Source organism: Gobius niger, assembly GCF_951799975.1.
Source record: "Gobius niger genome assembly, chromosome: 9".
In the NCBI taxonomy this organism is placed as follows: domain Eukaryota; kingdom Metazoa; phylum Chordata; class Actinopteri; order Gobiiformes; family Gobiidae; genus Gobius; species Gobius niger.
In genome coordinates, this window is record NC_136860.1 from 24668660 (window position 1) to 24696509 (window position 27850).

Consider the following 27850-nt stretch of genomic DNA (forward strand, 5'->3'; position numbering starts at 1 on the left):
GCCTAATTTCTCTTAAGATTTTGATTCCATGTAATCAGGCCCTTGGTGCTCCAAAACAATACAATACAATTGATTGTATAATAACAGTGTTTTCTCATCCTACACCATACTGGTTTTCAGGCACACTTCATGTAACAGTTTTGTTGCTGAAAAATACAATAACAACAAAGGGAGGAAAAACAAATATCATTTTGAGCTACAGTAAATTAGTGTCTCGTGAAAAGAGCAGATGGCATACCTTTACAAAATGCCCATGTACAAGCCTGTGGTGTGTGTGCAGCACAGATGGATTCACTTGAGTGGACATTCGCCAACCAAACACTCCTTGTACAAACATTTTGAGCAATTATTAGTGTCCATGTCCTGCTAGCGCTTTCTTGGCTCGAGTACTGAAAATAAAAGTAATGTTTTCACCTATTTGGCCTTAAACATGGGTTTGCAACGCTCTTAGCTGCTGCTCTGTTTGATATTACAGGGCTTCACGTCACAATTGAGGCTTGTTTGGAAACATTTTGTTGCTTTATCCTGTAAGAATTTATAAAAGTAATATTGTGGCATTTGTGCATCTGCAATCAAAAATAATCATCTTCAATCTGTTTGTTGTTGAAAGCTGAAAGCTCTGCCAGGCCACAGCTTGGCAACGACAAAACTACAATTTAAGCGCTGAATCGTTAAAAGTCATGTTTTTTGGAGATGCCACGATGTTTGTCTTTGAGCCGTGTCGAGTGGCACAGTTACGAACTTTCTTGCTGCAGTGTTTTGCGATACATCTGCAGGGAGAGTGATTGTTTGCAGTTCTGAGTTGATAAGATGAATTAAACTTCTTTCCTTATTCTTGAAACGTCTCAAGCAATGAGAGTGTGATTGATTAGCCATAGCTGTCAGTTTTACTTTTATGAGAGTGGAGATAGATGAGGGCTGTGTCTATACCGAAAGACACTAAATCACTGCAGCTTAATGATAAAATGAATGTTCTATGACAAGGCTCCACCCACATTCATTCCTTTTGGCCGTTTTTCCAATCTCCTCATGTCCTGCCCGCTGCCTGGGATTTTGTAGTAGAGTTTATTACAAAGATTGTCCTCTGAATTAGTTTTAACAGCGATACCTTTGAGTTCCTTATCCCATGTTCATTTTTAGCTCATTACAAAGTGCTGCGAGCTAGTATTAAGTAGACCATCCATCACAGCCCAGGAATAGGGTCTAAAAGGTTAACGGGCAAGGCTTTCTGGAAATAAAGGGGGGGAGAAAAAATCTTGTGATGTATAGCAAGAGCTTATTGGACTTCACCGTGGAAATAATGAGTTTTATTTATCATCTACGAAAACGTTGGGCCTTGTTCTGTTTTTGTAAGTGCAAAAGTACTGCAAAGAAAAAAATGTGAACACAAATGAAAGAAAACACTCAGCCAAGGCACTGGTCCTCCATCGTGCAGCGATAAAGTTACTATATTAGCGCCCTGACCTCGACTCAAAAATCTCGCAATTTCAAAGATTGCACAAAGACTGTTATTATTAAGCAGCACAATAGCCTTTTCTAACATAATATCCTGTTTCCATGGGGTCTCATTAAGTTAAAAAACCCTGTAGTTCAGACTTGTTCTGTAACGCCTGTGACTTTTTGATTTAGTTTTGCAGATCATGTAGCCGTCTCCTTTCAAACACTTCTGCGAAAGTTTCAAATGTGAGCGTTAAGCCGAGTCTCGCTTTTAAAACATCAATCACAAAAGATATATTAGATCATTTTTCACCACCCTCCCGAATTGCACAACCCTAGTTCAGCAGGAAATCTTCCCTCCGAAACCAAGTATTTCTTGGCCTTTACGGATCTGTTCATATAAAATATAAATTCATTCATTAAAGCAACAGGATTTCTTTCAAATAAAACCTTGCGCACAGTACTGTCCCTCCAGGCAATGAGTGGGCACTTATTGGAGTCTTCTGAATACAATTTTCTGGCTTGATTCAATGCTACTATATGACGAGGGCCAAGTGAATCTCAAATGCATAATCTCGAGGTGGGATAGTCACCAGCTGAAGAGCCTCAGTTTCAAGTGGGTGCTGTGGGTGCAGATCAGCGTACTGGGCCTATGAGATAAATACCCCAGTTTCTGCTCTCGTGGGCAATACTTGTGAATTTGATTACAACTCAGCCGCGTTTAGACATATGCGTACTGCCAGATTTTTCCTCTCTAGTTTTTGTTGTTTGCCCAGCACGCTGGCTGCATTATCGCCAAGCATACAGCTGGGTGATTTTTTCCACAAAATACTCCTTGATTAAGGGAAATTGAGACGAGCTGTTCTTGCTTTGCTAATTACTTTGAGATCACAAGTTCAAGCAGTCGGCTTGTGGGGGGTGGGGTGTTTTGAAAGATGTGGACTTTTGAGGCTGAGAAAGTTGTTTTGGTGAATTATCTCCAAATTTGCTGCCTGCTTTTCTGAGAATCATAGTCAATTCAAAGCTGCCGTGGTATAACCCTTCCTGTTTGCCAGCATCTCCATCTGTGCGTTATAATACAATAAGACAAAAGCGTGGTGTCTGAAGCAGAAAATGCTGAAGCTTCATGTTTGTTATAAAAGATACAGGTGTGTGGAGGTGAATTCCTGCCATAGTGATAAAAAGTCTTGAACACATAAACACATGTGAGTGATGTGCGTCCTGTAAACAAGCTCTTTAGAGTGAAATTGTGAAAAGCACTCTTTAAGTGCTCTCAGCAGTAGCCAGTATATGACAGAACAAAAGCGGTGTTCAGTGTGCTTACGGTTTGTTTTCCTGCTGCTGCTTTTACAACACCTGTGCGCTACCACGAGCAGATGAGGAACAAATGAACGATTCAACACGGAGACAGTCTGAGAGCAGCGATCAAGCATGTCAAGTTTCAGAAAATATATATGATTCAGAGTGAGCCACGAGACCAGTTCTCTCCTCTGTGGCTTCTGTGTTTGTGTAGCTCATCAGCGTCCCTCTGAAACATCCCCCGTCTCAGGTGTGGAGGAATTGTGCTCCTGCCCTGTCAGTCATACAAAATGGTGCAGTATCGGCAGGGCCTTGCCTGAGCTGTTCTCCTCAGCGGAGTCTCTATGACAGCGCTTGGCCGTTGAGGCACTCGCGTCTCAAGCACTGCGCCGGCTTCCACCAGTCCCCATTGTGGCAGCGGCAGATGGTGCAGTCGTCCACCTTCACTTCGATCCCGGCTGGGATGATCGTCGTTCCAGCAAAGCAGTTTGGACCTGCCGTACATGGGAGGACAAGGGAAGGGGAGGAAGCAGAGAGAGAGAGGATGAGAAGGACAGGAGTGATGCATGTCTCTAGAGGTGGCTCCTGCTCAAGAGGGGGGAGTGAATGCAGGCTACAGATCTTTTCACAGGCACGCACCGATGGGCTTGTTTTTGCAACACTAAAGCGCTTTTGTTAGTCTCCCCTACTCCCTCGACATGGAGCGCTTTGCATCCTAATGTGCCTGGAGCTGAGGAGGCTGCCAGGCAGTGGCTTGGCAGTACAGAGAGGCTGGAGTACAGAGACAGAGAGAAAGCTGCTCTGAGAGGCAGCCGGAGGACCATGTTAATCATTTCAGTCTGAAAAGGCCACAGCACTCCTCAGCTAATCCATGCTCAACTATCTAACATGCAAATGAACTCTTCCAAAACTATTACAATAAATAAGATGGCTGATAAATCTTTAAACCGCAGTAGGGTTTATTTGTTTGAGTTTGTACAATTCTTATGCAAACCAAAGAAACTGTGTATTCTCTGTTGACTACAATATGTGCATGGGACCTGTATTTAAATTGATTTCATTTGTAATTTTAACAATTGAAATCATCCCATGAGGTGATTTTTTTTCCCTCTTATGGTGATATAAAACTTAACATCTGATTGGTGCGGGACGGTGCCAGGGATTCGCCCTGGTTTTAATCATTCAAATGAAGCAATCAACAGCTCAATTGGTGTAACGGTGACTTTGAATAGCGCTCCATATTCAGTGCTGTGGAGCTGCCAGAGGAGGGATCCCTGGCTGAGCGCTCATAAAGAGTCATACGTCTCATAACCCTTTAACACTAACTCTCACCCTCTTTAAGTGCATCAGTAAAATTGATCTATGTCCGGTAATGTAACCTTATCGGGACCAGCATCAATCAGTAAAGTTTTGACCTGAACACACCAATGGCAACCACGCTGGCCTCTCAAATTGAAGCATTGTTTAAGATAAGATAAGATAATCGTTAGCCTCAAAGGATTGTGGATTTGTTACTGTTATTAGACATTTTATTATTGTTATTTTTTAATCATTGGGCAGTCTAGAAGTGCGGTGAAATTGATTTATGCTTTTGGTCAGACACTGGACTTGAAATGGAATTTGTTCTATAAGTTTTCTGTGCCACAATGGTTTACAGAAAAGTAACTAGTGCTTGTTAAAATCAATATAGCAATATGCTATGTTACATAACTTAAATATCACTTCAAACAAACGTCAACTTAAGCATGTTGTGCAGGTGAACAATATTGGTGGTCAAAATGAAATTGGATCTAAAGAAATGGTATTGAGCTTTTTTCTCTTCGCTTATGAGTCCTTAAGATTTCAATGCATTAACTTCCTAAATTGAACTGTTAATTCGTCATTGCACCAATCCCAGACCATCTAACACAGATGTTCACTCCATTTTGAGGGAATAATCATTTATACAAACTGTACTTTTGAGATAATTCAAAAATAGATTGGTATTTTATTGCTAAAATAAATCCGCCCACTAAAGCTAACCTTAGCATGTGTCGTAACCATAGTGATTGGCCCTTGGCCTGTTTGAACTTTACAGCAGCTTTCCCCTCAGAAACAAAGCCCGCGCTCTGTAGTTTCTGTAGTTTCCTTGATGTTCAGCGCAAGTCTTTTCCAGTTGGCAGTAAATACCATGCAGCCAGCCTCGGCCAGTGACAGCAGCAGGACAGCCAATATCCCTGTGCAGAGGCGAGTTTCCCAGGACTATATGGACCTGATAAATGCCCTTTGATCTGAGCTTAGAGGAGACGAGAGCAAAGTGTGGGCTAAGGCTGAGTTCCCATTGATCTACCTCCAGACAGTTGGCGCAGGTTACAGCACCAACTCACTGCAGGTAGACGAAGCAAAAGGATGAGTTTGACCAATGCCAAGTCTGTTTCTTGTCAGATCCATAAGGCATAAGGAGGGACATATAGTTTCATGTTATTGTCAACACTAAGGGAGTTTATTCACCCATTTCATTATGCTGTACGTCGCAATCCCAGCAAACACAATATTGATTAATTAAGACACTTTGGAGGTTATTTACCAAGTGTTTGCTCACGTGCAAAATGAAGAGAACGTGCAAGAGGGAAGCAGCAGCATATTAAATTGGGAATCATTTACTCAAGAAGAATTATCTCATAGCAGATTTAATACTGTTTCAAATGATAAATCAGGTGCACCACGCCCACAAAATACCATAGGCTATCTCATCCACACACGCACAACTTGTCAAACATTATGTCCTTTTTTTGTGGTTATTATGTAGCCATATTTTACATAATAACACATATCAAAGGGCAGTACCCAAAGACAAATAGACGTTTGCTACAAAAAGGTTAGTGCGATGTCAAACTGTCCAGGCACATCAATCATTCCCGGAATGGATCTTGAGTGGTTGCATGTTGGAAGAGCTCATTAGTGTATTTTGATCAAGTGTAATTACTCATAGCCTTGAGGAACAAACTGCTTTCATATACACATTCATCAACATATGCCTGCACAAGAACATGTCAATCAAAGACGATTTACCATCAGATAACTGATATGTCTGCAATTCCATGCAGGCCTTTCTGTGTGGAGTTTACATGTTTCTTATGTCTGGATGGTTTACCTCCGGATGCTCCGGTTGCCCCATCAACCAAAAAAAGACATGGGACTCCGGGCACCACACGCGGCTGCCCCCTGTTCCCCACAGAAAGAATCAAAGGATGGGTCAAATGCAGACGACAAATTTCATTGCATAATGGCAAATAAAGCACCTTTAAACATAACCCACATCCCATTTTTTGTATTGCCAATAACATTCACGGTATAGTTGGCTGTTCGACAATGCTTTAAAAAAAGGTACCACTTTGACTGCACGGTACAGCGGTTAGCACTAGTCCTTCACAGCTAGAAGGTCGCGGGGTCGATTCCCATGAGGGACGGGGCCTTTCTGTGTGGAGTTTGCATGTCCGTGTCTGCGTAGGTTTCCTCCGGGCACTCCGGTTTCCCCTACCACTGAAAACATGTGCAATAGGTTAATCCTCTGGCCAGGTGATTCTGACCATTAGCCTGGCTCCAAATCATGGAGATGGGTTCCTCGAGTGCCGACCCACGCTTGCAGCTCACTGCTCCTACAGGTCAAATGCAGAGAATGAATTTCCCTGCAGGGATTAATAAAGTATACCTTAACTTTATTTGTGGAAAGGTCGAGACAGTGCATGTTAATGAAGACACATCGGACTCATGCATACATCATTGTAACCATGGTCTAATTTCCATCCGTCATCTCTCACTCACACTCCCAAGCTCACTCATCCTGGCCTATTTTGAATGTTTTTGAAGAAACCTGCACAGACACAGGGAGAACATGCAAATTCCACACAGAAAAGCCCTGTCCGGCCGGGGATCACACCGGGAGCCTTCTACTTGCAAAGCACGAGCGCTAACGTGCCACTTTAACTATATCTCCCCCATTCCACCAACCATGTTTTTAAAAGGTTCCTATTTTTCTATTCAGCAATTACTTAATTAAATATATCCCACCCCTTCTGCATTTCGAGCCAGAAAGCATTGTTCCTTCTGGAGCGGCATCAGTCAGACTGGGAAGGACTGTGGCTGGGAGATAAAGCTCCCACCGGCTGACTGACTTATTGAGTTGTGCTTCTCTTTGGCCCGTGTTGCCACTGTTTTCTCCAGCCAGAAACACCAAGAAACGGAAAAGCTGACATCTCAATAACCTATAGCCCTAACTAAAAAGATTGCGCGCCCGGCTAGGTTTAACAACATTTGGACAGCTGCTGCAATAAATGTGACCAGGATGCTTTAGCTGTTTCATTGGCTAAATGACAATTCATTTATGACATGTATTTACCCACCAAATAGGCTATTGTCTCTATTTATTCATGTGTCTAAAATTAATGTGCAGGCAATGGTGTGTGATACTACAAACTATTTTTGTTTTGTTATTCAATCTAATCAATCTAATCTGTTTTAGACATTTTCTTTTTTTTTTTCAATAGTTTTTATTTTAGTTCAAGAATTCTAACATGGGCGTCACCTATCTACTATAAAAGCTGCTTGAATTCAGCTGTCCCATCCTATTTCCCTCACTGCAGGTCTAAATTCAAAGATGTCTTTCTTTCCCCCCATCTCTCGCTCAAAAAGGGCTCTAAGTAGGGTCCTTTGCGTCTCCGCTTCCCTCCCGCACAGCTCCGTGTGTCTGCCCGAGCCTGACCAAACCCCCTTAGGGAGGGCACAAACGGTCAGGCCTTCCCTGAAATGCCAAGGGTGTCACTGTACGCTGTCAGCCTGGATTAGTGGCGTGCTAGCAGCTTGTTAGCGGGGGTGTGTATCGGGAGCACGTGTGTATTTGTGAGAAAATGCGATGGCGCAGGGAGGTAAATGAGAGAAAGTGTGAAAGAAAATGTGGGCTGCTAAAATGGTTTTTCGAAGTGGCAGAAAATTCCTTCCCGTTATAGGTCAACCGCTGCTGAAGGAAAATATGCGAGGGTATTTGGGGTATTTTTTTTTTTTTTCAAAAAGGCTGTTTCTATTTCTGTGTCAATGTTATGAGACACATCCACAGGCACATAATCACATCAAGTCCATATTTCCTGGAAGAAATTCTTGACTTTCTGTCTCACCTTTGCCATTTTCAAAACTCTGATTGGTCGTTGTGATATTTAACCCGGGGGTTGATAGCAGAATCACAAGCTATATTCCATTAAAAGTTCAATAAATCATCATTACACTAACTTTTTTTTTATTTTTACTTTTTTACTGACCTTTTCGCAACAACCATTTGTTTTTTTCCAGTTCAAAAACATGTCAAAGCTCCGGCCCCGTCTCTCCCTTTCAGACCTTGAAAAGCTGATCCAATGCCCTTCTCGTCGGGACCCAGCCAAATGCATTCAAAAGCATCAACATGCACAAAAAGCCACTGCCAGGATCCTGACGAGGACGCCTAAATACGAGCCCATCACTCCTGTCCTCCGCGACCTCCACTGGCTTCCCATCTCTCAACGCATCGAATACAAAGTCCGTCTGCTCACATATCAATGGATTCATGGCCATGACCCCAACCTTCTCTCTCTACCTAGAACCAAACTGCAGACAATGGATGAGAGAGCACTACAGGCACCGCCCATAAACTGTGGTTCCCTTGCACCACATCCGAGGAAACCCTGGAGTCTTTTAGGAAAGGGCTACCGGTAACTACAGTATTTTTCCTGTTTCTAGCACTTTGACCTAATGGTATGCTGTGTGTTATGAATGAATGGTATCATTATTATATCATTGCAACAATACAACAATAGTCGATATAACATCATCCATTATTTTAGGCCATGTGTGATTTCTTTTAAAAAGTTTCTCAAAAGACTTCATTATCAAAGGTGTGAGGGCAGTTGGTCTAAAATTGTTCTGGTCTAGTGAATTTGGGGACCGGAATAATTGTGGAGGTTTTAAAAAGTTTGGGAATTTTAATTTGGAAAAGTTGGTCGCACTTCATTTTACTTTACCGGGAGTGTGTACGTCTCCAGCTCGTCTCCATGGAGATGTCGACTAAAGTCAGCAGAATGTGAGATTTAAACAGGTTCAATCCTAATCCAAATCCATTCTTTGATTACCCACTGTCTTTTTTGTGTCTTGCTGGTCATTGGGAGCATGTTTTGTGTTGATGTCAACAGTATAGTCCAAAAAGTTACGCAGTGTTCCTTTAATTTAAGCCTAAAACACATTTACATTTACTTTATTGATTTATTTATTTTAAGCTTAATAATTGTAGTTTCATTGGCAATCGCATTTCAAGGTAGATCAAACTTAGAGAGATTCTCTTAAGTCATGCAGTTCTTCTGCCTATATTGTTATTGACCCTGTGCATAACTTCAAATCACAACAACGCCGCCCAAGAAGTGACTTCCTGTTTCAATCCAGCACGCCAAAATAAAAGCACATAGCTCGTCTCATTAATTAGTTCAGCAGGTACTTGCAACATTACAGGAATATACACATTTTAAGTGTTGTGTCTGTTATAGTTAGACAGAAAGAAAGTTGAACTAATGAACTGCTGAACTAATGAATAAGATGGTGTTTTTATTTTGGCATTCTGGGTCGAAACAGGAAGTCACTTCTTGGGCAGCGTTGTTATGATATGAAGTCAATTGCACTCTGTACAACTTGGACCTTGAACATGGTTCTCAACTGGAACCATGATTTACTGCATACAGAAGCTCCACAGCCTTTAGAACTCTCATTCCTCAATGAATGAGAGTGAACTTATTCTGGGTTTTAATAAACACTGACCTCGGACTTCTACTCCAAATTCCATGCAATATGTCCCTTTAGAAAAACGGAAAAATCCTTCCCTATTTCCTATTTTCATACACCCACTTATCCACAGGTGAAATGTTATTTACACCGACTCATCATCTTGGTGAATTTATGTAATATATTTTGTATCTTGCATCTCTCTTTTCGATGGCTTTGATTCCACCCAGGAGCTGTCTGCTGTTGATTATTGGAGACAGGCTCATGCAGCAGATGAGCTGTTGCTGTACTGTACTTTGCTCGTCCCTGTGGATCGGCACTGCCAAAGGCACATCACACACACACACCTCGCCTTGTAAATGGCCAATGAACCATCGGAATCCTATATTTCTAATTTAGGGATTGCCTGTGTGTGACAAGGGCATCAGGGCACCGGGAGATAAAAGACTCTCCCAGGGCCTATTAGTCCTTTCTAGCATGGCTTTAATCAATGGGCTAATGTTTACTCTGCTTAGTGTGTCATTTATAATTAAAACTAGTACTGCTCATTAGCGTCCAATGGGCCCTTGGTAATAATTTTAATTCATAAAACATCAATTACATCCTCATCCTCCAAAGGCAAGACAACAAGCATCCGCTGGTGTTATAGCCCAGATAAAGTTTAATCAAAGTGTAATGCCGTGTGCGGGGTGTTGCTTACCGTTTTTGCAGATGGGACAGCACTGCTCCGGCTCGTAGATGGGGTTGACGCACTCGGGTACGGCACAGTCCGACACCACGCAGTGCACCTCGTTATTTGGTTCGCAGCGGCACCACTCGCACGGCGACGGCTGGGAGCACAAAAGAGGACAGTCAAGTTAATTACTTTTCCTCTTATTGCCGCTATTTTGAGAACTTTTCACCGTTCAAAAGATTTATAATTTTTGCTTTGAATTGTTTCTTGCCAAGGCAACGGTTAAAGTCATTTATCACTTGAGACCCATGAATAGGTGAGGTTCTTTAATGATGACCTAATTTCAGAGGGAGAGCAGCTGGTAATGTAGCTGGGAGGAACAGTAAATCTCCAAACAGTTTAAAAAAGGTTTTGAGTTATTACGGCCACAGACTTGTCATATTAGTCTTATCACTTAAAGTCATGAGATAACTGTGTATTTGACTCTAATTTTCAGAACTATTGCGATCATTTCTGTTGACGTGCATTATGGTAAACGTCATGCTTGCTTTGTTTCATTGTCCCTGTTTTTATTATACTTTGTCACAGCATTTTCGATTTATCCAGGCTTAGAACTGACGCATGCAGTACAGGTTCAGCCTCTTTGCCCTATGAGGAAAGTCTTGTTTTTGGAAGTATAACCACCACTGACTAATTTTATTTCTGCTTGTTTTTTATTCATTATTGCACTGTGAATTAATTGCAGGAGGCATACCAGAGCTGTGCTGCTCATCCAAAGGGGAAAAAAGAGAGAGGTCTGTTTTTTTTGTATTATTTAGAGAATCCCAGCCTGTTAGTTTGAGGAAACAACTTTACATTAAAATCAAAATACACGCTGCACTAACTTGGGCTTTAGATAATTGCCTTTACGTCTGCCACTGAGAGAATTTGCTTTTTAGCAATCTGTAAAACTTGGTGAGTGGCAAACAAAGTAAGCGCTCACAGCCAAGAAATTCCCCGCATAAGTACAGTAGACTGCAGTCACTATGAAGAGATATCAAGATTGTCACCAAATGGAAACATGATATGTGTCAAAAACAAAATGACGACCTGCATATTTATTCAGTAACTGCAGTCCCATTTAAAAATAACTTTGAGCACAAGGGGTCAGCAAAAGAACAAAGCTGAATACTTGTGCCCTCTGATTCAGAGCTTAGCATGCCGTTATATAAAAGTGAAAGCTTGTATTCACATTTTTTATTTTAACCTTTATTCAACCAGGAAAGTCCCCGTTTCTAGGGGAATCCTGGCACCGGAGGGAAACCTACTGTACATGTTTTAGTGGTAGGGGAAACCGGAGTACCCTGTAGACATTGCTCGAGGCCAATTCAAAATCCTGACCAGCCCAGTCTCTCTCTCCAGTCTTTTTCATACACAGACATCATTTGAAATTAAATATAAGAATATGTTTAGAAGATAGAAATGCTGGGATACTCAAAGGAATAATTCTAAACCATAATTATGCATAATTATGTCCTCTTAAATGCCGTCGTTCTTGCAATCCCTTCAGTCACATATCACAAACGTACTATAGTGATATTTACTTTGATATTCATAGGCCTTGCGATAGAAACACTATTAATTATTTAGCATTCACCCCTGACTAACACAGTATGAGGGAAGATCGGTTCTGTATTCTCCGGGTTACTCTGTAGCCAGCCTTATCTCCTTGCGTTGTGTTTGCTCTTTAGGAACAAGATTAGCCTTAGATCAAGCAATAAACACAGCCTTAAATTCACCCCAGCCTTTAATGTCGGCAACCGCTCTGATAAACAAAGAAACTTCCTCGATAAATTATTCACAAAGACGTTTATTGGCCTGCTCATGCTTCGACACGGCAAGCCCTGAGGTATAATTCAATTGCTCTACAAGAAACTCCTTATAGGTTAGATGGAGTTTGTTGATCGTCTTTCGCTGCCCAAAGGTTTTACGGCGCCGCATCCGCGAACTGTAAACAAGAGCCGCGCACATCCTTGACTCCACCTTTGCAGCGCCTTGACCGACAAATGAACTGTGGCGCAATTATTTGAAGCGGGAAAAAAACGCAGAACCTTGTCAGATTTTTAAAGGTCAGCAGTTATTAGAGTTCAGATATTGTTTGGCAAGGTCTGATGAGTTAGTGATGAAGACATAAGGGGCGTGCTGATGATACTCCATCCATTTTCTTCCGCTTTATCCGGGATGATGATACTCTATGTTTTTATAATGACAACTCCCATAAACATTCAGCTTTTGCGTCTATGAATTGCGTCCATTGAAAGTAGCACATGAGCCCAAGAAAGCTGAGAATCCCTGAATCTACAGACTTCATAAGCGATATGTTTTTAGCAGCAAGTGATTTTCGAAAGCAGACACAAGCTAAATGGAGTTGCCGCACTGCTCAACGGAAGGACGTGAAGTCATTTTCAAGTGCAAGCTCCGAAGTATTTGAGCTGACAAATTTTCATCCAAGACAAACTGCGGGCTAGAAACCGGCTAAGGCTTTCAATAATTTGCTTTGCATGTAGCAGCGAAAATGTTATTTATTCAGACGTCTGCAAAACTTTGAAAGCAGAGCACATAAAGTTAGGAGTCCGTTTGAGCTCACACGCCTGAAATCCATTTATTTTTGGTACAGCGCAGTTATTAAATCATGTATTGTATCTAACTCCTTGGGTAACTAACGGCAACTGTCAGTTATTGTGGCCCCTATCTCTCAATGGTCTGTGGTTATAGCTGTGTACCGGTACTCATAAGTTTAGTTGTGTTTTTATGAATCAACAAATACCAAAACTGTTGTGTTGAAATGGAGTTAGATGAAAAGTAAGAATAAAGCATACAATGTGTACAAAGGTGAATTAATTATGAATGACTATGGATATAAATGAAAACTGCTCCGACAACACTGGCTAAACTGCTGCTTTTTTTCTATTAGTATTACAACAGGGCTTTCCAACAACTGTGTGATCCTGTCTGATTCATGAGCCAGCTGTCCAGCCCACATTATTCCTTTTACAACCGGGAACTGTCCTCAGACAAATGTAGAAAGCAAAACTTAAAAGGTCACGAGAGCTTAAGTGCGGCGGTAGTCTATGTGCCTGGAAACTACACAGTGCTACTACTTTTTGAGAAAAGCTTTTGTACAAACCCTGTATTCCTCAAATATGCCTTGAAGCATAGCAATTTAAAGCAGCTCTTTAGGCTACTGTATGTATTGCATATATAAATTACCACAGAAGTACAACAATTAGCTGAGTGGTCAAACTGGAGCGAACACATTTTTGATTAATACTTGATCTTGGGCCAAACATGCAACAAGGAAATTGCTTTTGGAAAACAACAATGAAATATCATTTTACCAGTGTCAGCTTTTGGCTAAGTGTCTGTTATGAGTAATACTATCTCCACACAGCGACAGAAGACAATAGATCACGGCAATCCACCATAGGAGCTTTGTCTGAGGGGGGCTGCGCCAACTCTTCAGACTATGGTGATTACAAAAGGCACATTTTTGTAAGAGCCTTACGGAGATGCTTCAGTGTTATTCGACAATGTAGTCCAAGTACCATGCAAGTAAAATTCAAACAAAGATGAGATTAGATTCTGCCTTGAACCTGAATGAACTCAGCTTCCCAAGATATCAATAAACAGTGAGCTGCTATGACTAAATACAAACAATGAAGCTCATCACATCACTACTGAGTCTAAGTTTAGCCATGAGCCAAACTTAAGAAGAATCAAGATGACCTGAGAAAGCAATAGGGCTTTTCCTCTTCTCTTCATTTTTGGTAAGCTTGACAATGTTTGTCACACCCTGTCCCGATCTTAATGGCCTCGTACTGATCGAATGGGCAGCAGGTCAAACAAGGCAGTGCAAAAGTACCGTTCAGAGGAGCTGACATTAGCCAACACACTTGGTACTGGTGTTAAAAATGAGTGAAAAAATATAAAGAAAAAAATCACAGCAAATCGCCACTTCAGAAATCAAAAATCAAGACTGAGAAGAACATTTTTACATATCAAGTGACATATCAAAAAGAGCATGCCATCCACAAAACTCGCAACAGGGAAAATGAAAATCAGTACTGAAACCAAAACTTTGTCTTATTAATTTAATGTATTCATTTTATTGATTAATTTGAAACAGGGACAGCACACAATTTGCATTAACCTACAACAGGAGAGCTGAAAGTGTGCAAGGTTGAAGCACAAGTGATATTTATCACCTGCACTGCTACTGCTGCTGAAGCTGCTGGGAATCTGGAACTACTTCTACTGAATAATCTCTACGTCATCTGACCTGGATTTAAAGGTCAGAGGGTGACCTTTAAATCCAGGTAATATTGATTCTACTGATGAAACTCTTAAAGCTGATTTATTCACAGTAACAAAAAGTACATGATGTACAACTTGTTTACAAGTTTTGTTTTGATTCTCAAGACGATTATCCAATCTGAAAGCAGAACAAACACCCCACACTTGGAGTTGCCAGATCCTAAAAGCAGTTAAGAAATGAACATATAGGGGCTTTCTCCAACCAGTCCATACTTAGTGCAGACCTCCAATAGTTAATGTGAAGCTCATAAGGTGTGTCCCATAATTAAATGTAGAAAGAAATAGAGCATTTCCAAGTACATGCTGTTTTATGCTATGATTTATGATACTTTGTTCTATTTGTCCTCAGAACACAGACGCAGCAGGGCTATGACATTGCATAAAAGTCAACAATTCAGACCTCAAAAGTAAACATTTTGTGTGTCAGCTCTAAAACTGAGCCAACTGCCCCGTGAGATTACACTGGGCCAGTCAGTCACTTATTGTCCTTGGCTTTGAAACCACGCAAGATCTTGACATTTTATTGCATTTGTTTTAAGCCTGTCCTCTTGTCGTTTTGACTACACAAAATGGGCATGAAAAATGTGTCTCTTTTTTGATCTTTTAATGTTATTTTACTGTTATAATGCCATTTCCTAATAATGACAATAAAAAAAAAAAAGTATTTTGCAACATTTACACAGGTTTTTAGTTATGTTTACTTTAACTTGGTCGTTTCTTCAGCTGATTTCAAGCTTAAGACTTAGCGGGCCCGATCTTCCACCTAGCGCAACAACAGCCTTGCTAGAGATGAAGTTGGAATCTTGTGTACAAACAACTCTTGCTGTTTTCCTTTCACTCTCCCCTTCCTACATTAACATAACAAACAATTTCTCCCACTGTGGGCTAAACACTGTCCATCTCCCGAATACATTGATGAAACTCCACGACACAGAAACGTGATCAAAACACCTGTACGTTCGTCCCAACAACCACCGCCCCCACATCAGCAGAAAATATTACAGTATTCAAGCTTGGGGAACAACGTCAAAGTCCTACATCCACTGTATGGTATTCCCATATTGAATATTGTTTCACAGCATGGTTTGCTTTTGCTAGTGCCACTACGCTTAAACTAATTCAGCAGTTATACAAAAAAGCTATGAAGGTACTTGATCACAAACCCCAGTCTTTTCACATATATTCTCTAATTAAGAAATATAGTTCTTTGAAAATCTAAAATGTTTCAAAAGGAGTTGTCTTGTTTATAGAGTGTTACATGACCTGGCCCCGCCTCCTCTTAGAGAATTTATTAAAAAAAAGGAATCGTGAGACCAGCACTCGATCAACAGTCAAAGTGGACTGTGAAGGTTTCGGAGGTGCACATTTTCTAAAAACGTGTTTCCATTAAGGCTTGTTCCAGTTGAAACACTCTAACTATGACAGTTTTAGAAAGCACCACCTATGTCTCATTTAAGAGACAACTGAAAGAATGACTTCTTTGCCAACAAAGGTGTAAACATTGTACAGGTGTGTGAGTGGGAGGGACGAGGGGAGTGGCATGACAGAAATGCACTTTATGAATTCTGTAGTTGTTGTCCTTGCCTGTTTTGTTTGTAATGTACTGCTGTGTGTTTTGTCTTATGTGTTCTATATTTTGAATGTTCTTTCTTAGTTTTTATCTCATGGAACTGTGGATGGAAACTAGCCTTGAGCAAAATCCGGCATATTTACAGTACTAGTTGTCTGTTCATTAATATGTACTGTCCCATTCAAATAAATGAAATGAAATAAATGAATGAATAAATGTCCGGCCCATTTACTGCATCAGGTATGAAGCTGAAGATGTCACATAGCACATCCTGACTGCACAAAAGCACAGTCTCTAGTCTACGATTAGAAGCACACGATTGAGCCCAGAAGATCAATACTGGTGCATCCAGGTTTAAAAACGAGCACAATTATGCATAATACACTTTAATAGTCGTTGAACTTCTTTAAAACGATTGTTCACAAACTCATACACCTGCCTTGACCAAGCATTCATTATATCCCAATAGCAAAGGCTATAAGGCCATGATTTTTAGTGAGAAATATCTTTCATTCCACATACAAAATAAATGCTTAACTGTACAAAGATCAAAAATTAATGGCCTACAGTACTATGGAAGTTGATCCAAGCTATATTTCTTTTTATTCCTCTTTTACCATTGTGAATGGCGAATGAAATATTTTGTATTCATCCCAAATGACCTTTGCACACAGCTACTGCATCTTTGCAATGGGTTAATGAGATTGACCTATTGAGCAATATGCATGGAATGTGTATAAAACACTACATTAAATATAAAGTAATATAATTTGCTCCACCCATGGGACACATAGCTGAGATTCCTTCCAACTTATTCAGCTGTGGACAGGGGCTTTCAATGTGTCCTTTTGAGGGAGGTCTAGCGTGAAGCGGATCAGTCATGCCTGTGCCCCGGCTCAGAAAGGGAAACAGTGCAGAGCTGAATTTAGAAGCGCTGCCACATGTTTCACTGTCCTCTGTCTTATTGGCTGTGTATTCAAGCAAAGTGCCCACTAAGGAAAATATGGGATAAATATGTGACTAACAGGACACAGCCATGGCCAAGGAAACACACAACTGTTCGCAGAAACATTTCAACCGCAGATTTAGTAACAGTTTAGTCCAATATGAATGTGTCTGTTTTGGTTTGTGCCTCCTGTAATTAAAGAAATTAATTGGAACGTTTATGCTACAATTACAAGTTTCTATTATATCAACAAGTTGCCTTATAGTAAATCAAGGCTATGATTGTCTAAAATAAATCCCGGTAAAGATCGTAAGCAGGAAACTATGTTCAGTCATGACAAGTAATAAAAGGAACCTCCTCTATGCAAACTAAGGGCCCTCCATATTGATACAGTGCAATTTGGCTTGGACCAAAGGAAACAAGTATGAGACTAATATAAAACACTTGACACAAGTCACCCAAAGCATTTCGCAAGGGCCTAATATTCATTGTGATCACCACCAAACACTGACTCCAGCAATGCTATTTTTAACTTACAAAAATCAAATAAGACATAAGAGACATAATGAAAAGTTGTGTTTTTAAGGTGTTGAGAACCAAAACTAGTATCGGTTCAGTATCGGATATTTGTGGCGACACCCGATATCAAATTTTTTCCAGTATCGGCTCCGATACCAGTATCGGATCGGTGCATCTCTAGAAAGGATGTAGCAAAATATCATGTCTCCATAGGATTAGGATCTTTTATGTCAAATCCACCAACCCTGTAGTTAGATTTGACTTTTTCAAACATGTTCAGAAATGCAGGTAAGTCTTTTAAAGGTTCACAGTTTAGCCTTATCTCTTGGACATGGAAAGATTTCTTCTAAAACATAAATCACACATTTAATTGTGCAGCTCTGAATAAATACAAAATGTTGATAAAATGTTTGGAAACTTACTCTGCAGTAGGTATACTGTAGTATCAAGGGTGTTCTTTTTCAGTAAATGTTTCCTCTGAAAGTCTAAGGGATAAAAGTAAAGTAGTAGAAGGTGTGCTGTTGTAAAAAGCTGTTCTTATTTCGTATGAATTAGTTCCCTGTGTAAGCCAGCCTTGTGAGTGGGTCTTAATTGCACTTTGCCTAACACATTAGCATGTGTCTCGTGGGATTTTTTTTACTGCCATTCTATTACTTAACAGTTAATTAAATGACATGGCTTGCCCTTAAATCATTACTGTGTCATAGTTGTACCTTAATCGCAGCAAATGTTACTGTCCTGTCCTCAATTTCATTCTTTTCCCAGGACAGCCGCACCACCATACAGAGTTGACGGTTACGAGATACTGTAACTCTGCTTCCAGTTTTTGAGCTCTCTGTAAAATGTGTGAATGATTGATGATCCCTTTTCAGACAAAGGTGGAGATAACACAGGAAACGGACCAAAGCTTCAGCTGACTCTTCAGATTGTGCGTATGAAAAAAAAAAAATCTACACTGTAATTTTTCTTTTCTTTTACTATGAGACATTTAAAAATAAATCTCTGGTTAAACAACTGATGAATGCTTTCCATCTTATTTCTTATCTTACAACTCCACTCCAAACAAAGAACAATTCCAACTGTGTTTGACCAAAGAATTACCTATAACTTACATTTTTCTATCTTTAGTTTGTGTCTTGTTCATTCTGTTGGAGTTGGAACTGATACAATTCACAAAGCAATAGCGACACTGTTTGTCTGTGGTTGATCTGTGACCACGGGAAACAATCTTTTTGACTGGCAAATATTGTGCCTCTGTAAAGACAACCCTTCATCCCTGTATGAGCACAGCAATCAGAATCTCACCTCCATTCAGAGAGATCTTTAACAGCCCCCGATTCCTCCACCGTCTAATATTGTCACAGCTCACATCTCCCTGGCCTGCTTTAGCCTGTGCATAGAACTGAATCTTAATGAACCCACTGACAAAAACAAAAAGCACAAATACACACCTATACCGCTACACCTGGCGTACCCCCCCACATTAATATTAAACACGGTGAAGCACAAAAGTGGATGAGCTGGCATGGAGAAGCCTCTGTACTTTGGGGCTGCTGATACTGGAGTTAGATTTAGCCTAAAAAAAAAAAAAAAATTGGATGCCGGTGCACTGCTGAATAGCGCGTTGTGTTGACTGAATGCTGGGCTTGCACACTGTGTGGTTTTTTGAACAACGCCATTGCACTGCATTGCAAGAGACACTTTGGGGCAAGATGCAAACATTTTTGTCCGCGGCCCGGCAAAAGTGTATCTGTCAATGAATAATTTAAAGGTGATATAAATTTGTTCTGCTTCCCGCTGAGAAAAGCAATGCCTGCTAAAAAAAAACAAAAAAAACAATGTGCACTAGGATGAGTCATTCTACATTAACCTACTGTATATTATCCTTTCTGCCTAAAGCCAGCAAGTGTGTAAAGTAAATTACTGAGCAACTGCCATCATTTATTACATTTGCAGAGTAAAGACTTGAAAAACGCAAGCCACAGCTGAATGTCCCCGGAGCCCTTCGATGCTAAATAGAAGATCAACAGTAGTGAATTACTGTCATACTGGGATTTCCTGTACTGAGGAGTGGGACTCATTAGCGTAAAAATGTTTTGCGTGACATGAAAGTAATGTTCACTGTTAGAGTGCACACTGCCGTTGTGTCTTTGGGCAAGATTCTTTCCTCGCCTCGTTAATGAATGGTGCTGGATGATGGCACAGATTCGCAGCCTTTCCGTCAGTCTAACCCAGGGCAGGTGTGGCTTCAGTCGTAGCTTGCCACCATTAAGTGTGGAGTGATTGAATAAAGACTGCAGTGTCGCGCTATAAGAGGCGTGTCAAGCAGAATACAAGTGTAAGCCATTATTTGTCTTTTTGAGTACAGACTACATGGTAGCAGGAGCAAATTACAGAACAACAAGAAGTGTACATGCTTTGGGTGAGATTGAACTTTCTGCCCTCTGGTTGCAGGGTAAACGCACCAACCGTACCTCAAGATCTCAAGATCCTAACCTGTTAGTTAACTTCTTAACCCCCACTTTGACGGAGCACATTTTCTCCAGTTCGACTTTACCCAAATCTGAAAACTTCTTGCAGAATACAGACCAGTATATGTATGTAAAGACATACATAACTGATCTATGATTTTCTTTTGTGTTTCCATGTGTTGTTGCCGCTTTGTCGCCACTTTATCAACAGGCCAACAGTGGCCCAGAGGGTAGAGTGGGTAGTCTTATGATTGGAAAGGTCGGGGGTTCAAATCCCGGCTCCTGCAGGTGCAGACTGTCATTGCGTCCTTGGGCAAGACACTTGTGTGAGTGGTTGATAGTGGTCGGAGGGAGCGCAGATGTGTGATTTGGGTGTGACTTGTGTCATATGAAAAGCGCTTTACAAATAAGATTCCCTTCCCCTCCCTTTCCTTATCGTTACTTTTCGTCACATTTTTGCAGTTTTGTCACTTTGCATTTTTGTTATGTTTTTGTGTTTTTTGTTGTTTTGTAACTTTGTTGTTGCCTTGTTGCTTTTTTGTCATGCTTTAATCACATTTTTGTCGTGTTTTTGTTGCTTTTTTATCCTCATTTATGCCTGGTATTCGTCGCTATTCTGACACTTTATTCAGGAATCATTTAGATTTGGGTAATGCCTGGATACCTGGGTAAAAACTGGAGAAAATGTGCTTGTGTAGGTGGAGGTTAAAAGGCAAATTGCAGCAAATTGGTAGTTTGAACTTTTAGCTTTCCTTTAATTGATATTCTTTTCCTTATCTATTTCTGAAGTAACAAAAATATCGAGTACAAATCAACCCCGAGGGACTATGACTCCTGTGAGACTGTGTGGTTTTCCATCATAAAGACACGGCACAATTAGTGTTAGCTGCTTGAACCGTGCACCTGCCGCAGCTCATTAACTCAAACCTCAGAAAGGGTAGGTATCCAAACAGAACCGGCCTCCTCCGTTCTGCCTCCTCGATCAGGAGCACAACACACACCACAGCGTCAGCGCACCGGGAAATGCCAATGAGCAAGACACCAAAGGTTAAGCTGTCGACGCCTCTAACCGAAGCTTATTTGCAGAGGGATCTGGGCGGCCTTTCGATTTCTTCAACACTGCAGGGATCCCGGGCTTTCATGTTGATACGTGGGATATCAGCTAAGGCACTGGAGTTAGCTTCTCTGTGTGGTCGTAGCAAGTAGGGATTTTCTCGCCTTTCATTTCAGTCGCTGAGTTGATCAATAACTACGAATGCATTTATACAGAACAGGCATGAATGCAGCCACTTACTCAACACGTGTGGTCTTGGTTATGACCCACAATATCATTTGTTTTGCTGTATTCTGTCCTCTATTCATTATCAGCATCACCTTTACAGACTCATTAGCCCTATGTTGTATTAGCACAGTAGTCATAATGAGCTATATGCACTTCCGATTGGACTTTCCGAGGGGGCGCCTGTCTCCCCTACCCGTTATTTTCCTATTATGAATTAATGTCTCACACAAATAATAAATACTTCATGATAATGTAGAGGGCGGCGAGTTAGCATGTGTATTTTCTACAAATAAGAACAATGGGTTAGAATTCGCCTCACAAAAGATAAAAAGCAGCCTTGTCTTTTTAGCCCAAATCAAGGTTAGGGTAGGTCTGAGCTTCACTATTGATGAGATTGATCTTAAATTAAACTGTGAGACTTAAGCACTCGCAGCGAATCTGAATGTGTGGGCTTGCATTTCAATGTGCGCAGTTCACTTTATGCGGCTTTGAAGCTGCACGCCTCCTAATAACAACATCACAGCCATCTTTAAGTACCTGCTTTTCTGTTTTTTAATGCATTCGATTTGGACTGCTGTGTTTACGGTGTTTGAAATCAAGAAGAACTGCAATCTGTGAGAGGCCAAACATAAGGTTACTGTAGTAATGATGGGTTTTGTGTTCAAAAAGCTTTCTAGCAATTACAAATATGAAACATCTAAGGAGGCAAAGCGATATCATCCTCTCTATATTTTTCCTTTTGATTTGAAATAGTGTCTAAAATGTAATAACTGTAATAATAAATAAAAGAAAGGATGGATGGATGGATACATAAATAAAAAATACAAACAGGGTGTTTTCTGATGATTTAGTTCCAAAGTAGCTTAGATGTTGCACAGAAATGTGTCTATTACTCAAAATATCATATGAACTTGAACCAAAAAAAAAAAATCCATTCCAGTCCATTTCAAACCCACCTAATGCATTTCTTTCATCCCAAAATCCTTCGCAGGGATGAGTTTATTTCATTTCCGGGGAGCAAAATGGAGCGTTATTGTCACCATGATGCTAACTACGACTAGCCTTATAGTTCACAATCGATAGAAATGCTTGACATTTAGATGCACCGTGCACAGTGATCTTTTATTGCCCCTCAACTGTCAGCTTATACTGAAGGGGGGGCAGAACAAATGTCATTCCGCTACCAGGAAAAAATGCAATCATTTCAACTTGTTCTTATATTATTTTTTACTGAACTGACATCCTGTGGCAAGAGTTACTGGTGCATCTAACTCGGTTGGGCAATTATATACAGCTGGCGTCTCTGATTTGTGTTAGATTACACATTTCTTCATAGGCCCTGTATTAGTTATCGCACAATGCATGTATCTTCCCATTTAAATAAACTGACACTACGGTTATTTTTAATACAATAGCTCATGGTACTTTTATCCAATGATTAATCCAGTGATCCATTGTGCATGATCGTCAGGCCTGACATGTTTTGACCGGTTCAAACTCTAATCTCTAGTCTGGCACATGTAGCCCGCAGGACATCATGTGTTAGGTGGTTATTCCAATGTGCGAAAGACACACATCAGAACAAGTCTGTGTAAAAATAAAGCTTTTTTTTTTTCACTCAATCATTGAAGCCAACATAAGGTGTTTAATATAGGTCAGGGGTCTCCAATATCATTTCCCTGTGAGTTACTTTTACAAAATAAAAACCTCCGAAAGCTATATGCGTCGAGATTACTTGACTAATGTAATTTAGGTGGTTTACCCTCTGAACAGTAAGTAGCCATGATAATATTTCAACACAAACAAAGAAAATGAATTCGTATACATTGGTTTTCCTCTTAACACTTTACCTGAATGTTTGCAGGTTTAGATTAAAATGTCAATTGCCATTTGATGCACAGAGAGAAAAGGCAAAAATGTGACTTGACTCATGAGGCCTATGTAGAAATGTTGAAAGCCTTTGGGGAGCTGGCACTGGAGATCTACTGGCAACTCCAGAGCTACAGGTTGGAGTTTGCTGACATAAACCAGTTGCAGCTCAGTGATAGGCTGGTGATGTTGTAAAGGAATTTATAAATTATGTAATAACATCTGGATAAATCATATGAATCAAGTTGAACTAAACATCACTAACATGAAATCATTTTCATTTTCTGCTATTATGCTACGTATAATCTACATGAAAGGGGATATTTCATAGATTAACATTTAATTCAAAATGCACTTCAAGATACTCTTGTCATCACTTATACTCATATCAAGCTCATATCATATAAATCTAAGTATAGTACAGCTTGAGTCACTCACTGCTTTTGTTTTTTACAAATCAAAGTACAGTATAAGTGTAGCCAGGTGGTTGATGGGCATTTCCACCCTCTGCTGCAGCAGGTGTGGTTGGTTTGCAGTCTCACTACAGGGAGAGAGAATGTACGTACACGTAGTAAATGCGAAGCTGAATGAAACAGCTCTCCCTGCTCATGCCAAATGCTTCGAAGCTCCAAGCCTTAAGTAATATGTCAAATCAAGCCTTTATCTTGGAACATTCGCCAAATCACAACTTTGAATAAAATGACTATGGGCCAGTCCAAAGCCTGGATAAATGGTTGTCTGAGGAAGAACATCTAATGTAAAAAATAAAATATAATATACAAAGATTCACTATAACATTAGGGTCTACAATAATAAAAATGGCTTGCACTTTCCTTTAAAAGCTTGTCAAGCTTAACAAAATGCTACATTGTAGTCACCCCACAGTTGTTTTAGTAAGCAGCTATTGTAGCCACAGCTGCCTTGGGATAGGCCGAGGCTTCATATCTGCGCTATCGACTCACTCACTCACTCACTCACTCACTCACTCACTCACTCACTCACTCACTCACTCACTCACTCACTCACTCACTCACTCACTCACTCACTCACTCACTCACTCACTCACTCACTCACTCACTCACTCACTCACTCACACCACATACACACAGGCAAGGCAGATCAAGGGTCTTGCTCATGGACACAACAACACGTTGTACCAGCTAGAGACAGTTTTCAAAGTTTAGAATAGCAGAGATGCCATTGAGGATATTATGATGGTATCCAGGATATTTCAGTAACAATGGGAGTTAATCACCGAGATGAGATTTCATCTTATTCATCTTATTTCATTTTATTTTTTATTTTTATATATTTACCTATTTTTTTGGCAGATTGTGCTAAATACTGTATGTTGATGAATCAATTATTTGATGCCACCGCAGTTCAGTTGGGTCAACATCCTGAAGTTATTCATACGTGCTTATGCTGGATGAATGACTCTGCACTTGTACACGGATGTAGCTGTATGTCGATTAAGAACAGAACAGCTCCTTTTATACGCCATTGACAGTTCAAAGTATTTTAATGGCTCTCTCACAAGAGTTTGACGTTTAACTGTTCCTTTATCTGGCACACAAATGGAACTCAGGCTTATGCTCTTCTAATTATGAAATGGCCATGGTCCTTTTCTGAACTGACACGCCAACATAAATCCTTCCTCGCACCTGATTGGATAAAGCATGACTCATTGGATGTCTTTGGTCCAAGATGGCAAAACCTTGGCTGTAAAGATAAAAAGCTATTGAGTTTTGGCTTTATTAGAAAGTAATAACTCAGGCCAAATATTGTAGACTGAATATTGATTGCACAGCTCTCTCTGATTTATGTGATATACGCAATTACATGGTTCTCTATCCCAGCATCGGTAGAATTCATTCTTGCCTCTTTTTATGCCCGTGGGATGACTGTATAGACCAGTGTTTCCCTATAAAGGGTTTAGGGACCCTGGGTACTAGGATTTATTTCAGATCTAAAAAGAAGCCTAAACTGAGAGATTTTCTACTATGTTTCAAAGTAAAAGGTTGAATTTGAGATTAATCAAATAAATCTGAGTTTCATAATGATTGCAGTAATCATAGGGTACTAGTGTGAATGAAAAACTCAGTGGGTTGGGAACCTTTGCAGACGACTGTTTCGTAAGCATCGTCTGGTAACCTCATCTTCTCTAATAGCTCTGCTATTGTTAAGCCCTCTGTCATATCATATCTTATTTACCACCTCCTGTATCCTGCTGGTGCAGAATATCAATGAGGGGTTTCAACATGGGCTGCAATACTTTCATACATATTCCTGTTGTAATGGGTTTTCATAAATAACTGAGAGACAACGCCAGACTTTGATACAACACGATAATATAATACTAGGCAGGCCCATGTCACCCCAGCTCTAGGCTCATAGTTTGATGTGTCTTTATGGACGATGTGAGAAAGAGGATGACATCACTGAAGGCAGCCATCTTTGTGCCTTCAGCAATCATTGCCGATACTTAAAAAAAAACATTGTTGAAGAGGAGTTAGCAGAGGTGGAAAATCGTATTAACACCGGGCGGCTCCCTTTGTATTGTCCACTTTCAAGTATCAGCGCCACAGGTAGGCTTCAGAGTGGGCGTTTTTACAAGATATAAACGCTATGAGACCAGCACAGATCTTTATGGCAAAAAAACAGTTGGCATGTGCAAAAGGTCATGGATATAAATTGTGATTTTGTCTGAGCTTATTGCAGGACTCCAGTCACACGGAAGGCAACCATTTGAAGAATGTTTTGCTGTTGGCAAGAAACACAGAAGTACAATAATAGAAGACTTACCTTGAATTCCTCCAAAATCTTGTATGTTTTCGCTCGATACTCGCAAAAGTTTTTCACTTCTTTGCACTCGGGGCAGCAGCCATTGTGCTCCACTTTGGTGCACTTGGGGTGTAGTTTTGGGCACTCGGGCTGGTCACACACAGGTCCGTCCTCCGTGCACACGCACGGACAGTTCGAGTGTCCCGGATAGAAGCGCTCTCCCAGTTTGTACACAAACCCGCTGTCGTCCACGCACCCCTTCCCGCGGTAGTCATCAAACACCATATCGACGCCCTGGTGCTCCGCCTCGTCCGCCACGTAGTCCTCTGAGGGGGTTCCCACTGAGGCCGGGGCCACAGCTGCGCTCAGGACCAGCACGAGCAGCACAGCGGCCCATAAGCGCACGCGCAGGGGCAGGGGAGGGCCCATGCTTAGCGAAACTGACATCCACATTCAGTACGAGCGTGTTCGTGGCATCCCTTCAATCTCGCGGTGTCCGCTTCAGATCCACTCCGCACTGCGCTGACATCAGCGTCACTCCAGAGATACGGGCTGCGGCGGGAACAACAGAGAAGAAATGTGCACCCTCGTCACTACACCTGCTTACACATGCAACACCTAGCCCCTACTCTCTGTAGTTCACTAACCTAGACTTTACACACTCTATACGTGTCAGTTATTGCATGATTGTATTAATGCACTATGCAGATCATAGGTCCAGCACCGGAGCAGAACAGGTTAAATCATGCATTCAGAGAGTGTCTGGGTGGAGTGGGCTCATCATTGCATTCTGCTCCACATGCCTGCCAAAGCAAACCTCTGCTGTGGTTTGGCTCAACTACGGGGATACAACAGGTAGTCATTCGCCTGTAACCATTTGCTTTATATTCTGCCTGTGTTACAGACGAGACGCTGAAGCTGGCTAACAGCCTTTGCTGTTTAGTGCGCAACGCTTCAAGACAAATACACGGGTCCTTACTGGGAAGGAAAGCACAATAAATGACTGAATAAATATTTACCTTGCCCTTGAAATCATTTACTTATTTATGAAGTGACGCTGCTACGTAACAACAATTTAAACTATTTATATGAGCACACTCACCGCACTACAACAAGCTCCGATATGCACTTAACGTGACGCCACAAAGCCCAGCTCATAGAAAGAATCGCCGTTAGTTTGCTCTTGAAACCTTTGGCAAACTTCACTTTTATCCACACGGGTAAATTCAGCACGATCCTCTGCGCGATATTCCTCCCAGTCGGTTGAAGCAAACGGGATTTGGAGCAATCAAACACATTTCCACATAAATCCAAATTAGATCTCACATGTCATCGACTAGCTTTTTTCGGTTTGGCGCACAAACCAGGATTTAAAAGGGCAAAAAGCATATCAAATCCTCTGGCATTTCCTAAGCATCCGAAGTCTATTTCCCCAGTATTGCAGGTAGACATTTGAACGCAGGAGTGTCACTGTTGGCGTACACTCATTCCACATCGACTCTTAAAAATGAAATATCCACGAGGTGGACAAAAAGCTAGGTGCAGAAGCAGTTTCAAATGGTTTTCCACGATTGAGGAGAAGAGCGAGACGGAGGAGAGAGCGCTCCGAGTTTCAGCACCTTGGAGAGCGACGACCCTCCTGCGTCCGGCACAGAGCGGAGCAGAGACTAGAGCGCCCCCCGCATCCCACTCGTCACCCACGGACACGACAGCAGCAGCAGCAGCAGCAGCAGCAACAGCAGCAGCAGCAGCAGTAGCCAGCGTTATGAGCACGCACGGGTTAATCACGACGAAAGGGGCAACGATTAAATATGTCGCTATTTGTGAAGGAGCAGCTGGTAAACAGAGAAGTGTTCAGTGCGTGCGCGTGGAT

General features: G+C 41.1%; 1 protein-coding gene across 1 annotated transcript; it reads right to left on the reverse strand.

Moving 5' to 3' along the window:
* On the reverse strand, positions 1 to 27850 carry vwc2l (von Willebrand factor C domain containing 2 like). The gene is made up of 4 exons (XM_079563504.1): positions 27080 to 27850; positions 25999 to 26529; positions 10211 to 10340; positions 1 to 3230 (listed from the first exon to the last, which is right to left on the reverse strand). The coding sequence occupies exons 2-4, from the start codon at positions 26428 to 26430 to the stop codon at positions 3079 to 3081; spliced, it is 714 nt and encodes a 237-aa protein (XP_079419630.1). The 5' UTR covers positions 26431 to 26529; positions 27080 to 27850; the 3' UTR covers positions 1 to 3078.